Source organism: Heliangelus exortis, chromosome 22 (assembly GCF_036169615.1).
Source record: "Heliangelus exortis chromosome 22, bHelExo1.hap1, whole genome shotgun sequence".
Lineage (NCBI taxonomy): Eukaryota > Metazoa > Chordata > Aves > Apodiformes > Trochilidae > Heliangelus > Heliangelus exortis.
In genome coordinates this window covers 2,242,273-2,256,988 of record NC_092443.1, presented here as the reverse complement: position 1 = coordinate 2,256,988, position 14,716 = coordinate 2,242,273, and the positions used below count along the sequence as shown (strand labels likewise).

The 14,716-nt window shown below is 55.3% G+C and overlaps 1 protein-coding gene across 1 annotated transcript; it reads left to right on the top strand.

The window, feature by feature from the left end:
* The first annotated feature begins 2,718 nt into the window (after nucleotides 1–2,718).
* On the top strand, nucleotides 2,719–11,365 carry SAPCD2 (suppressor APC domain containing 2). Its single transcript, XM_071766135.1, has 6 exons — nucleotides 2,719–3,158; nucleotides 6,182–6,315; nucleotides 8,272–8,418; nucleotides 8,565–8,666; nucleotides 9,157–9,270; nucleotides 9,756–11,365. The coding sequence occupies exons 1-6, from the start codon at nucleotides 2,759–2,761 to the stop codon at nucleotides 9,882–9,884; spliced, it is 1,026 nt and encodes a 341-aa protein (XP_071622236.1). The 5' UTR covers nucleotides 2,719–2,758; the 3' UTR covers nucleotides 9,885–11,365.
* Nucleotides 11,366–14,716: the final 3,351 nt, after the last annotated feature.

Below are 14,716 nucleotides of genomic sequence, written 5' to 3'. Positions count from 1 at the left end.
CAGCAAACACTGCTCTGCTGTGGTCAGATATCCTACCAGGAGAGAGACAGAGCTCCTCATTTTTATCATTCTGCTTCAGGCTTCCATAGGTAAGTATCCACTAGGATGTTCCCTGGAGAAATAAAGAATTGCAGTAATTTCCTGAATAAGGTGAGAACCTGGGCAGTTCATGCCTGTGGCATTATTGCTACCACACGCTGCCCACAGCCACCTCTGCTGTAGCTGCTTTTATTGGTAGAAATGCAGAGTTTGTAGCAGAGCAGATCAATCACCAGAATCTAAGGGGACGCCTTCCAGCATCTATCACCCTTCCATTTAAGCCCCAAACTATTCCCTATATTAAAACTCATCTTGCTGCTGAACCCATCAGCCGGAGGGGTGGGGGGTGATGCTGGACACATCATTGCCATTTCCTGCCCACAGAGATTCTTGCTCTGTGGCCCCAGGCACGTGGCAGAGTGAGGAAACAAAACACCCACCTCCCTGGACAGCTTGTTTTAGCTTCCCACCCGCTGCTCTTCTCCCAACCCTCGTGACAGCCCCCGAGCCACCAGGCAGCCACCAGACTTCCTGATCGCCAGCCCTCTGTGGGAAAAAACAGTCTGGAGGGAAGAAAAGTCACTTTGTGAGAAACTTCTGACCCCTCCAAAGCAAACAGAGCATAATCTTGAGAGGCTCCAGAAGCAGCGAGATGGAAAACATGATGGCATCTCCGAGCTGGGAAGATCAAACATAAAAAGCCTTCCCCATGGGAAGATGTGCTGCATCTCCCTGACCACATTCCCCTCACCATTTTTAGCCCCTGCCCAGATGTTTCCTGGGGACAGATGCATTTCTGGGTTGACACTTTTGCTAAATCCCTGGAAATGTTTCCCTACACCTCCTCAGCTCTAGTCAGTGTCATGTAGGAAGGTGTCCCAGGCTCCACCACCAGCACCAGTGCTGTGCTGGGGTTTGGTGCAGCTGCTGCCACCTCTCCTCCCAACGATGTGTGACCTGCCACCAACCTTCCAGGGGACATCAGCTGTCCAATGCCCTCCCCAGAGAGGACCAGTGGCACATTGGGTGCCACCACAGTTTGGAGGAAAGAGAACTGAGTAACTACACTGCTTATATTTAAAACCCCAGAGATTGCTCCATCAATCAGAAGAGCTTGGGCTGGCCCCAAGATTCAATGGGAAAAAACAAAATAAAACAAAACAACCCCCTAGAAGACCTTTTCCAGGAATTTTCCAAAGCTCTCTAGCCTCATTCCCCCAGTGACAGTGAGGACAAGGACATGGCTCTGTCTGATGGTGGCATCCTGAGGGCTCTTTGGTCTGGCACATGTCAGACCAGAGCTGCACTGGGCAGCTGGATCCCAGTTCCCTGGAACCAGAGCAGAAAGCTCCACATGGAGGAGCAAGAGTATTTCAGCTGAACCTCCGGACACAGTCAGTGCCAGGAATTGTTTCTGGTATCTCTGCTTTGCTTTCCTGGTGGGATAGACTGGTTAGGCAGGGAAATCAGACAACAGACATTAAGATTGTTTTGAATTCTCCCTAATATTCCTGGCTGTTCCAGCAAGCCCAGAGATGTGGCAAGAACCCAAGGAAAACCTCATTTTCCTGCAGATTTAGCCTGTGCTGAGCAAAACAGCCTGATGTGCTGATTGTATCAGAGCTGAGCAGTGTCACATGCACTGCCTGGTTTCTGGAGCAAGCAGGGAAGGGATGATGCACCAGTTCCTTCTCTCTGTATCCCACACAGGTGTTAACCTGTTCAGTCAAACATGGATAAGCCAAGCAGAGATCTCAAAACAGGTAGGACAGGTCCAGGAAACTTATGAAAATAAATGCTTAGAGGAAAGCAGGCTGGGAACAGCCTGGTCATAGCAGGAGGAGAGCATCCAGCAGTTCCTTGATAGAGAAAAGGCTGGTGAGGGTCCCCAGAGGTTGTGGAAGGTGTCCATGGATTAGAAAGAGAGTGGCTTTCCTTTCTGTAAGGATATGGTGTTTCTAAGGTGCAAAAAGCATAGAATAATTCTGGCTGGATCATCAGATCCAACTGTTTCCCCAGCACTGCCAAGGCCACCACTAACCCATGGCCCTCAACACTACATCTACATGGTTTTGGAATCCTTTCAGGGATGAGGACTCCAACCCTGCCCTGGGCAGCCTGGGTTAAGGCCTGACAACCTTTTCCAAGAAGGAATTGTTCCCAATCTCCAACCTAAACCTCCCCTGGCACAGTTTGAGGCCGTTCCTCTTGTCCCATTGTTTGTCCCTTGGGAGCAGCAGCCGTTGATGACCACTGGCAGAAGCTTTTGGGCCCGGCAATTGTTCTGCCGGTACAGAAGGAGATTTGTAGCTGCGGGAGCAGCGGGTGCAGAGTTGCGGGGTAAGGAACGAGGATTTGTGGCGGGGTGAACAGGTCCCGGCCAGCGCGGGGGGAAGGGGGGGGTCACCGAGCCGTTACCGGGGGTGCAGGGGCTCGGTTGTTGAAGGAATGGAGAAGGAGACACCTCCCTGAGGCCGTCCCGCACTCAACCGGTGGGTTTCGGGGGTCTGGGGTCCGCAGAAGGGGCCGGGACCCAGCGCTGGCTCCAGCCCGGAGCGGGGCGGGTGCCGCGGGGAACTCAAACGGCCGTCCTGCCCCTCAGCCAATGGGCAGCGCCGCCGGCCGCGTTTAACCAATAGGAGCGCAGGTGCTCCCGTCGCCAGCCAATGGGCGCTCGGGGGCGGGGGCGGCCGGTAACGCTCCGGAGCAGTGGCCGGTGATGGCTCCCGAGCGCGGCGAGCGGGCAGTGCCCGCCGGTACCGAGGGTTTGCCCCGGGCCTTCCTGCAGAGCCTGCGGACGCTTTTCGATATCCTGGATGACCGGCGGCGGGGTTATGTGCACCTGCGGGAGATCGAGTCCCGGTGGCGGGGAGCGGAAGCCCGGGAGCTGCCCGCCGGGGTGATGGAGGGGCTGCGGCGGGCGGCCCCGGCCAGCGGGTACCTCACCTTCGAGCGGTTCGTGCTGGGGCTCCGCGCTGCCCTGCCCGCCGCAGAAACCCCGGCCGAGAGCGGCGGGAGGCGGAACGCGGAGAAGCCGTCGAGCCCGCGCTGTGCCGAGGAGCGGCAGGGGAAGAGCGGGGAGCAGCGGGAGCCGGGGCACGGCCAGTCCCGCAACCGAGGTGAGCGGGGGGCTGAGGGGGGGATCGGGGGGACACAGACGTCCCCGGGGGGGCGGACGGGCGGGCAGCCAAGTTGCCGAGGGCTGGCGGTAAGACGGGCGGGTTGGGACCGCAGGGCTCGCTCCGGTCTTTTTGCCTCCCTGGGGCAGCCCCGAGCCCTTCCCGCAGGCCAGGTGGGAAACTCCGCCGAAGTCGGTGCTGGTTTTATTTCAGGCTCAGGTGGGTTTTGTTCCGAGCTGGGGGTCCAGAGGAAGGGTGAGAGTCCTCGGGGCTCGGGGTTTGTGCTTCCCCTCGGCTCCATCTCCGCTGGGCTGCCCGGTAATAGCGGTGAGAAGAAGGAATAAGGGGTGTGACTGTAGCGTGTCCGTGGTTGTCACCTGTGGAGTCTGCAGGTGACTTCCTCGGGGATGGGGGATGTACCCGGTCAGTCTTGGAGAGCCGCTGGGCCCTGGGGTCTCCGGGAACCGGGGGGTGGTGGTGGGGGCTCCATGCCCTTGGGAAGGATCAGTTCATGATTTCATCCACCTCTGGGACCAAAAAAATGAGCAAAACCTGATCCAAGTTTTTGTTTGGATAATTCTGCAGCACTGTGTACAAGAATAAATAATTAAGTGAAAGTTAAATGGTACAGCAGCATCAGGGAGATGTCCTTTGCTGTCCCCAGGTGCTGTCTGGGTGGCCAGCCAGGGTTCAGCTCTATCTGTAGGTCCTTGGGGACTCTGTCCCTTCCTTGTGACCTTGGTAGCCAGCTCTGTCAGGGTCCTCCACCTCGGGGTGACACAGTGACCCTGGCAGGGGAGAGACTGTTCCACTGGCACCTTGATTTGTAACTAGTCAGTATCAGGAAACCAGGCTCCTGGGCTTATCTTATGTAGGTAATAATTCCTTATCTATGTTTTTTGAGATCTACAGACACAAAAATCTATGTGAGAAGCTGGGGTTTGTTATTGCAGTACTTGAGCATGAGTACTTCCTCTACCCTGGGAAAGTTGTCTGGGCTGGTTTGCCTTCCCTTCCTACCCGCTCCCTCCCTGTCCTCTCTGCTGGGTGGAGAAGAAACCTGAACTGTGGTGGAGGTTCTCTGCTTTCCATTTTGCCTCCAGACTAATGACTGGAGCTTCAACTAAGAAAATATTCTTAAGCAAGCAGTCATCAAGAATGTAAATCTGGAAAAACCTGGAAAAAAAATCCTGCTGGGTAAATAAACAGCAAATTTAAAGCTCTGCCCTGGAAAAGGAGTGAGCAGATGACTACAGGACCTTTGGAGTTAATGAGCATTTTTCCACTCCAGGCTGATGTCACACTGGCATCCTGAGCCCGTGGGCAGGGTTACTGCCTCAGCCCTTGCCACCAGCTCTCCACAGCCCAGGGTTCTGCCAGCAGGCCCGAATTTCAGGTTGATTCAGCAGCTTAGAGAACGTTATAACTCAGAGTTACTTCATCTCTTTTAGCTCCAGGCCCTGCATAGCTGCTCAGTGCCTTTTCCCACCACAGAAGGTTTCCCAGGCTGTGGTTGAACTTGGTGATGTTCTCCTCAGCTGGCTGAGAGGGAGTGGGACACTGCTGTGGCAGAACATGTCCCTTTGGTGCTGGGGAGGGATGTGCTGGGTGCTGAGAAGTGGACTCCAGGCAGCCCCGTCTCTCTTTAAGGTTCTATCACTGGGCCTTGAAGCTCCTTTGATTCTCCAGCTGCACGAGGCAGCTTTGGTAAGAACCCAACCAAGTGCAGGGAGATGGGGTATCTGTGCTCATCAACTGGGAAGAGGCCGAGCAAATTCGCTCCCTGTTTGTTCTGGGGGAAGGAGAGGCTCACAGAATGCCACCCGAGCTTTGCTTTGTGTCCCAGGGAGTGTCTGCATGCACGAGGTGTGATTTGGATGCAGATCATAACCACATGGCAGAGCTTGGGGCCAGGGGATTCTCCTGGTACATCCAGGGGTGCAGTAAGCCAGTGGGACAGTGATTCTGTCCCCTTGTCCCCTGCTAACCTCCATCAGGAGATGGACAGAAGTGCTTCTGAAGAAGCTGTGTGCTGAGAGCAGGATGAGCTGTAAGAGAGACTGACTGTGTACCCTCTTCATCAGAAAGGGCAAGCAAGAGGTGTCTGATCCAGCCTGAACCCCGCCAGTATGAACTTAATCCCCAAAACTAGGTTATGCATGGATCTGCACCAGTGTCCTGTGTTTGTAGTCGATTGGTCCTTTGCAAGAAAGGATGTGGGGATTTTAATAACATTTTGGACAACCAATAGAAATTGGATTTCTATCCAATTCTTTGTTACTTTCCTTATATCATCAGCTTGGACTCCCAGGACTGAATGGGACAGGTTTCTGGTTTGCACACCCACCCTACATCTGACAGTAAAATAATCTTCAGTTTTAATTCTTGAGAAGCCCTGATGAGAATCCCTAATTTCAAATGTTTTTCTAAGGGCAGGGTAGCAATTTTGTTGAACATTTTAGCATTAATGTCCTTCTCCATCTGGCTAGGGGTTTTTTTTTCCATCCTCGTGATGAAATTCTTTCTTAAGGGAGCTGAATTTGGGAAGCCTGATTGGCCTGATTTATTCTATGGTTAAACCACAGGCATGGGGGCTGAGGGGACACCTCCATGGCCAGGCCTATCACCAAGCAGGAGCTGCCTTCAGGGAGGAGTCAGGTCCCTTGCAGAGCTGATGCCAGCAGAGCAGGAGCCAGGGGTCCCATGAGGACAGGATGAGGGTAGGCAATATCACTAATGGTTTAATTGCCTGTGCTGGGATTAAACCAGCATTGCCTGGAAGCTACCTACAATTGCAGAAGATGAGCAGCAAGGTCTCTTGCCAGCCTGGCACAGCCAAGTAAGCTGAAGCCTGCCCTGCCCATGCAGAGATGTGAGCAGATGCTGAGGCCAGTGCCTTGCTCAGCTGCTCCCTGCCATCTCTGTTTGCAAGCCCACCCTGCAGCTAATCCCACAGAATTATGGCTGTGGGCAGGTTTTTTTCTTGCAAGTGGCTGATGGCCTGATGCTTTCTTCTGATGCAGGTGGTGATACCAAGGCTGCTGGGCAGTCCCAGGAAGATGTCAGCCACGTGTGGAGTGGGGACAGTCGGAGGCATCCGAGGGGACGTGCTGAACACCGGCGACACACCATCACCAACGGGGTGGACTTCAGCATGGTAAGGGGACAGCCCTGTTGTAGGGGCTGGGGGTCCCTGGAGGGTCCTCACCACTGACACTGGTTCTGTTTGGGCTCTGCCTCCCCGCTGTGCTGTGTGAGCTGTGGAGTGTCAGGCAGATGCTGTTATTTTGGATACAAAGCTCTGTTGATCTGCATGGAGGTCCTGTGATTGCTTCCAAGGTGCTTTCTATCCCAAACAGGGAGGAGGTTGGGGTTCCCCTGCCTGTCCTTAGACTGGGACGTCCCACAGAGCCAGTGCTTGATTGCACAGGTGCATTCCCAGGGGAGAAACTTGGGCAGGGAAAGAGATGTTTGGGTGTAGGAGCAGGGTCAGGAACTGTGCTGGTGAGTGGTGGTTCTGGGCTGTGTCTCTTCCAGATGTTCTCTGTAGGTCGGGGTTCAAGCATGCTGATCCTCCTGGCTCCTGAGAGACTTCTTGCCAGAAAAGTTAGCATTGAATTTAGCTGGGCAGCCCGGGATGGAGAGGGATCATCTGCTCTCTCTCCATCCCTGAGTGGAGCAGTTGGATCAGATTGTCTGGATGAAGGGACTGCACTGTGCCCCAGCAGGATGGAGGAGCTGCCCGAGCATGTTCCTCACAAGCTCAAGCTAAATTTTCCTGGGAAGAGAGCCAGAACCCAGCCTGCAGCATGACTATTTGTGGGATAAGCTTGGGCCAGTGTCTGAGCTGCTGCTGAGCCAGCTGTCACCTCTGCACTTCCACTCCTCACACCCTGGTGTCACCCTGAGCCCAGGGCTGACCTGTGGTGTGGGCAGCATCAATTCAGGTGCTGGCTTTGGGGGGCCATGGGTGTCCTGATGCCTGTCCTGGGGAGGGGACATTGAGCACACATTGAGCTTTGCTGGGCTTGCAGCTGTGTGAGGGGTTGGGATGCTCTTGGACTCATGGGGTCTCTGCTGGCACAAATATAGATGTGTGCATCTGGGGATGGGGGTCTCTGCTTCTCAGGGGTTTGGTGGCTGAGACTTGCTGTTTTGGAGAGAAAAAGGTCCCACCTTCCCTGGAAAAGCTCTTCCCTGTGGAATGAAAAAAAAAAATAGCCTGGAGCCCATCACTGCCCTGAGCTCCAGGTCCTGCCTGGCAGTGGTGAGGGGCTGGTGGCCACAGTGTCTTGCTGAGGCAGCCCTGGCACAAAGGGGGCTGGTGTGGGGGGGTTGCTTCAGGACTGGCCATGGGATGGGGAAGCACTGGCAGCCTGAAGAAAATCTTGGTACAGTCTGGCTGTAAGCAAGGTGCAGGTGAGTGCTGTGCTGTGCTGCAGCCCCTGGACCCCTTGCACCACCACAGCTGGTGTTTGCTCAGCTGGTGTTTGTCATTGCACCCTTGCAGCAGCTCTTCAGGTGCATAAAGATCTCCATATCTCTCTTCAGATGATGCTGGTGCTTCAACCTGGAATACTGGCAGGGGTGTTCAGCAGCAGGGTGTGCTGTACCCTGCTCAGCTCATGGGTGTCTGGGGAGGGAAGCAGAGGGGAGAGCAGAGTGATGTGGAAACAGGGCTGCAGGTTTTGCCTCAGCTTTCAGCCTGCACATTTATCTTGGCTGCTTGCTGCTGCCCAGAGCTGTGTGTGTGTGTTTGTGCTGCTGGCTGACACCCACAGCCTTGGGGGGATTTGGGGAGAGGCTGCAGGCTCTGCTCTTGCTGCATCTCTGGATGAATTAAGAGGTGGAGAAACCTCTTGCAGTGGAGAGCAGGAGGGTGGAGGTGGCCTCACTGTCCTTCACCTGCTTCTGTTGTTCCCCCAAACCAGAGGACTCTTCCTCCAAAGCAGCATCTGGCAGCAGCCATCACCCCTGTTCCTTTGCATCATTTCATGGGCCATGATCCCTGCCCGTATCTGTTTCTCTGCTCTTTCTGCAAGAAACCCAACTCTGGGGCTTGACAAGGCTTTGGTGGGGAGCAGGTGACATCTCTGCCCTCTCTGTCCTGCAGCTGAAGCACATGAAGGAGCTGGAACAGGAGAAGGATTTCCTGCTGCAGGGTCTGGAGCTGCTAGAGCGTGCTCGGGAGTGGTACCACCAGCACATCCAGTTCATGCAGGAATCCCAGAGGCTCCTGGGGAAGAACAAAACCAGTGCTGTGAGTCGGGCTTGTTCTTAGAATGCTGGTCTGTTTGGGTGGGTCTGAGGCTGCTCTGTGGGTCTGGAGAACTGGGATGAGACTTGGCTGGACCTGGAGCCAGCCCCTGGTAACCCTCAGTCTCTTCTTTCTCCCTTTCCCCCCAGGAATTTCTCCCTGAGAGTGGCCAGAGCCACCTGGGGCGCCTGATCCCCAAGCTGCAGGAACTGAACCGCTGCCTGAGTGACCTCCTCTCCACCACCAGCAAGGTGAGAGCAGCAGAGCAGCAGCTTGTGGTTGGTTGTGTGAGCTCAGGATTCATCTTTCCCCTCTTATTCTGGTGGCTGGGCTGACACTGGGGAGGCAACTGGGCTCCATGGGCAAGATGGGAGATGGGTGAGGGTCAAGAAGACAGCACAACCGGACTGGAAAATGCTCGAGGCATCTGGGGAACTAAAAGAGATCCTCCCTAAAGGTGCATCTGTCGTCAAGGGAATAAGGAAAACATCTGCTGAGGTGCTGAGTCAGCCCTCTCAGAGCTGGGAATCCCCCTGTGCTTGGGGCAGGAGCATGCTGGCAGGAGTGCTTCCCACCTCTGCCTGCCTTGCTGGGACCCTTTGCCATGGCCTACGCTGGCATTTTAATCCTCTCTCTGTAACCTGTGTGCCCCAGAAACATGGTCTGGCCTTGGGAAACACTGGGCAGGGTCAGTGGGAAGGAGACTCAATGGCTCATCCACCCCTTTCATCTGCCTTGCAGCCAGTGACCTCCTCCTCAGCTCTGAACAGGTTGGTCCCCGTGGCATCCCCAGCCCCAGCAAGCTCCCAGCAAGCCATCAACATGCTGAAGGAGCAAAACCGACTTCTCACCAAGGTAATGGAGGAAGGAGATGCCCTTCAGGGAGCTGGGATGGGACTGGGGAAGGAATACAAGGCAGTGGGGAAGTTCCTTCAGCTTGGCTGACCTTGGTCATCCCAGAGAAAGGGATGTGGGCTGCACCTCGAGATCCCCCCATCACACAGGTGTGCCCAGCTGTTTGCTGGGAGAAGATGTGTGGGCAGGGATGGGACATCCCCACCAGAGGGAAAAGGTTGTGACAAATACAGGTGAGGGTGCAGACCTGTGGTGTTGGAGCTGGGCTGCTCAGGAGGGGACACCCATGATGCCTCTGCCAGTACTGGTCTGTACTGGTGCCTGGGGTCGTTCCTAGGTGCAGTTCAACCCTTGTTGAACCTCTTGCAGTTTCTCTCTGCCCAGCTCTCCAGCCTGTCCAGGTCATGCTGGATGGCAGCCCTCCCAGTTTTTATCATTGTCATTTCCCTTCTCTGAGCAGTGTTTTTCTCTTCTCTCCCACACAGGAGGTGACTGACAAGAGTGAACGCATCACCCAGTTGGAGCAGGAGAAATCTGCCCTGATCAAGCAGCTCTTTGAGGCTCGTGCCTGCAATAACCATGAAACCAGCCAGCTAGACTCCACCTTCATCTAGTGCCCATCACCCCACTCCCCCTCCTTGACCTTCCCTGGAGGATTTGTGGGACTCTTGGCCACAACACAATGCACCCATTGCTCCAGGTGCCAGATCTCAAGGTCTGGAGCTGCTGGTGGAAGCTGGGAAGGTGTTTCCCTGCCCTCTTTGGGGGAGCATCCCCACACTGCTCTGCTGCTGGGCTTTCCAGCTCTCAAGCTGCTCCTTTTCTGTTTCTAAGCAGACTGCAGGGACTTCACCCCCAGCCCCATGATCCCCAGTGTGCTGTGGGAAATGGCTGCTGCCCATGCTGGGGGGAGCTGCTGTGCCCTGGGCCTGACCTTGGCTAAATTTTGACTGCTCTGAGAAAAAAGATGATGCATCTTCTTCAACACTCCAGCTGGTATCTCCAGGCTGTTGAAAGGTGGCCTGGCCTCTGCTTGTTCCACTTGTTGGAGGACAGGATTGAAGATCCAATGGGACATGCCTGGCCCTTCCTTGCTGCCTGAGTTGTTCCTGAACACTACACAGGGCTGGAGCTGTGCCCGAGCTGGGGCTCCTGGGGGTATTTCCTCTTTCCAAGTTTGTGTGAGTGATGTTAAAGTCACCATTTACACATCTGCAGGCTCCCATAGTTAATGAGCCAGAGACCCAAAGGAGGGAGTCCATCCATAGCTCTGAGCTGCTGTTTCAGGCTCTTTGCTGATCAAAGCAGACACCTTGACCTCTGTGTGTTTAGCTTGCCCTGGCAAATGTTTCCTTCTGACTGCTAGGCTTAGGTTTCTTTCATGTATTTAACTCCAAGTGGAGAAGCAGCAGCTTTGCCTGTCCCAGTGCTGTGTGCTGGCTCCCCAGGGTGACATCCTAGGCATGAACTGCACCCTGTCCAGGTCCCTTGGGGTGATCCTGTTAGACTGGTGCATTTTAGGATATCTCCTTCCCACCCAGCTCAGTGATACTTGAGCTGAATGATGTCTTCCATGTGGCTTGGTACTTGGTATTTTTATTGCTTTTATAGGAGATCCTTGTGAATCCCCACGTAGCACAGGTCTGGCCTTCTGTAGCTCCAAGACCAGGACCTTTCTCTCCAGGGTTATTCATGTTCTGACTCTCCTGGCACAATGCACTCAGCTGGGCAGAAGGTGCTGGACCTGCCCTGGGCTGGGCACCATGCAGACCAATTCCTTTCTCACTTCTGTTTTTATCTGTCCAGTGCTGTTTGTCCCATCCAGCTCCTCTCTATGAGATTGATCTTGACCTGCAAGGCATGAATCTTGTGTCTGCTGCTCTGTGCCAGAGTGGGACCAGCAGAGTGACAGGGAAAGGGAGGACAAAGCCATGGCTTGTCCTGTCCCCTCTCTGCAGGAGGAGGGTGTAAGTTGTCCCCTGGGCATCAGTGCTTGCTCTCTCTTTCATGATGCCACTTCTGGTGCCTGTTTTGACTGAGGTTTAATTAGAAGAGGGTCACATGTCTGTAGGGATAATAAAGTGAGGTGAGCTATTTCATTTGTCCTGTCTTGCTGCCCAAATCAGCCCATCTACTGCTGCCAGCCCTGAAGTTCCTGACAGTCCTGTCCCAGGAGATGTGACTGAGCTGAGCTTGTGCAATCATAGCCTGAGCACAAGGAGCCCTCTGGGCTCTCTGTTCCAGGCCATGTTCCCATGCCCTTTCCCATCCTTTCTGGGCTTCCCTATTTTCAGGCTGGGTGCCCCTGCTGTGGGATGGGGTCAGGAAGCCACCTGCACCCCTTCCAGTGCTTCAAGCTTCATCTGGCTGCTGTGCTGGGGGTTCATACCCCTCCAGTGGTGCTGGTGTAGTTCAAAACCTCTTATTTGTTTTGAAGCCCTCTCCCACCTCTCCCTCGTGGTGCCCCTGGGGCTGCAGGAGGGATGTCACTGGTGTGGCACTGGCCCTCTGCCCCGTGCTGGAGGTGGCAGCACACACTCGGGGCAGGTCTGGGCTTTTAGGGTGTCCAGAGACTCCATCCTTTGCCCCTCAGTCCTGGGATAGGGTGGGAACCTCTGCAGAGCCCCCAGTGTTGGGTTTTCCCTGCAGGAATGGGGCCAGGAGGGGGATCCCAGCCAAGAGCTCCAGGGATCTGCGGCCTCTTTGAAGTGGTGCTTAGGGCAGCCACCAGTCCCAGACAGGGTGAGGAGGGAGCAATCATTGTCCTCAGTTCTCATTTCGTGCCTTTGCTTGGATTCAGAGCCTGGGAGGACTTCCCCAGGGAAGAGAGGGGATCATTGTCCCTGCTCAATGCTGCTCTGTGCAGTGCCAGGGAACTCTGCCCCAGGGAATGTGCTGCCTGGGCTCTGGCACTGCTAGCCCTGGGCCAGCTTTTTGCCAAACTGCTGCTGGGGGAGCTCTGGTGGGCTTGGTGGCACTGGGAGCTGCCAGCCCTGGCCTGGCCATGCTGTTTCTGGTTCCCTGATGGGTTCCCTGTGCCCAAACCTCACCAGTTTGTGGGGGATGCATCTGCTTCATCTCCCTTAACTGTGGAGGCTGGCAGCACCGTGGTGGTGGTCCCAGAGCCACGAGACCTGGGTTTGTGGGGAGGTCTGGGGTCAGCAGTGGGTTATGCAGGTAACATCTTCCCTTCTCTTTAGTCTCTGGTCCTGCTGGAGCTGGGTTGGCACACCTGGAATGCACCTCCAGGGCTCTGACTGCACCTGGAGACCACACCATGGGAACAGCCAGAGCAGGTCCCTGCTGTCCCCAGACTCTGCTGGTCCTGCTGACCCACCCCAACTCAGCCCCTCCACACTTGGGGTTGTCAGTTCCTGGTACAACACAACACAACACAACAGCATCCACACTCACATCACCGGGCACTGGTGATGACACTGAGGGGTCCCCAGTGCTGGGCCTTGGGGATGGGGGGCTTGACCCTTGTCTGGGCTCAACCAAGAGATGTTTCTGTCCCCTGAGCTGCCCTGGGTGATGCAGGATCTCATCCTCTGTGTCCTTAGCTATGTGCTTTGGGAAGGATCCAGTCACCCAGGTCTATTTGTAGTTTCCCTCTCTCCTCCTGCCCAGCTCCATGCCCTTCTCATGCCCTTGCAGACTGGGCTGCATGCCCAGCTACCCCCTTAGCAAAGAGCTGCTCTTCCAGCAGAGCAATTATCCCAAATGCCAGCAGAACAACCACATCGTGGCCCCCCCAGCCCGTACATTTTGTACTTTTTACTTTTCTTCCCCACTGCATGGTCACAAACTGCTCTGCCCATTGCAGGTTCTTTGCTGCCTGAAGCAGCAGCTCCAGCTCTGCCTCTTTGCTCCAGCTCCAGCTCCAGGATGCTGTCAGCCCCATGTGCTCTGTGCCAAGTGCAAATCCCTGGGAGAAGATCCAAGGATGTGATGACAAGACCTGGGCTGTGCAGGGTTGTCTTGGCTTAGGGGGTGCCTACTGCATCTCAGACCTGCAAGCTGCCACCTGGAACCCATTGCTCATCCCCATGGTCCCTCATTGCAGATGTTCTTCTGCCCCAGACCATCCCTGTGCCTTGACACTCGACACAGTGGAGCAAAAATCCTCTCCCAAGTGGCAGGGGACCAGACCTGCCCTCTGCCCTGCAGGGGATGGCAAGGGCAGCAGTGGCTGAGCCTCTGCCTCCTGATTCTGGCTTGGTCCTGGGGGCCACGGCTGTGCCTGAGACCCCCAACATCTTCATCCTGATGGGAACTGAGCACAGCATCCTGGCTCTGCTCCAGCATCTTTCCAGGTCCCTGCCAGGTCCAGTGTCCCTCCAGCCATGGTCCCAGCCCGGTCCAGTTGCTTGGTGCTGCTGGCAGAGCAGACCCAGCCTCTTCCAAGGCACAGCTGATGGAAGCCAGATGCTCCCTCCTAGGAGACCCATTGCAATGGGGGGGGGTGGGGCTCTCAGAATTCCTGCTTTGCTCCACAGCTGAGTGTGACACAGGGGCTGTGACTTCACTCCCTGCCTTGCAGGACCAGGCAGAGCTCAGACACAGCAGTGACACCCCAGTGCCACCAGGACATCCCAGCCTCAGCTCCTTGGACCCCTGGGTATGGCCTCCAGCCAGCTCATTGCATGTGAGGACAGAGCCACTGCCAAACCCTGCCCGGGTGCACAGTGTCACCCTGCACAGTGTCACCCTGCACAGTGTCACCCTGCACAATGTCACCCTGCACAGTGTCACCCTGCACAGTGTCACCCTGCACAGTGTCACCCTTCCTGCAAGGCAGTGTCACAAGTGACACAGGTTTGCTCAGACTCAGCCCTGGGCTCCTCTCCATCTTGCTGCTGTGCTCCTGGCAGTCACCTGAACTTGGTGACAGTGTCATGATGGGAAATATGGACAGCCCTGAAATGGAGGGAACAAGGGGAAGAGAAACCTGGGAACACTGAACCAGAGCATCCACCTCCTGCCTGGGACAACTGTGCCCCTCGTGCTGCTGCTGCACACACCTGCAGGGCAAAATATTCACCTGTATTTACCATTCCAGATCCCCAGGGGTGATCTGATGGCTCAGCAACCTTACCTGGCTGGAGATGGCCTGGCTCCTGCCATTGGGTTGAACAAGGTGATTTTTGGGAGTTCCTTCAAGCCCAAATCATTCTGCAGTTTCTGAGCTGGGGTGGAAGGGATACTCAGGGAGAGCTGAGCCCCAAGCAATGCCAGGGGCTGCAGTGCCCACCACAGGGTCTTGCACAGGGTTTTGTGTTGGTGCAAAGGCACCAACCACACCGGCTGGAGATGAACGGATCCCACGTAGTGCTGGGTAAACTGGGAAAAAAAAACAACAAAGTGTTTTTTGTCCTGTCGATTGAGCAAGGAAACCCGAAAGGCACCTCCTCAGCCTCCAAGGATTTGCTTAGCCCCAAATGAA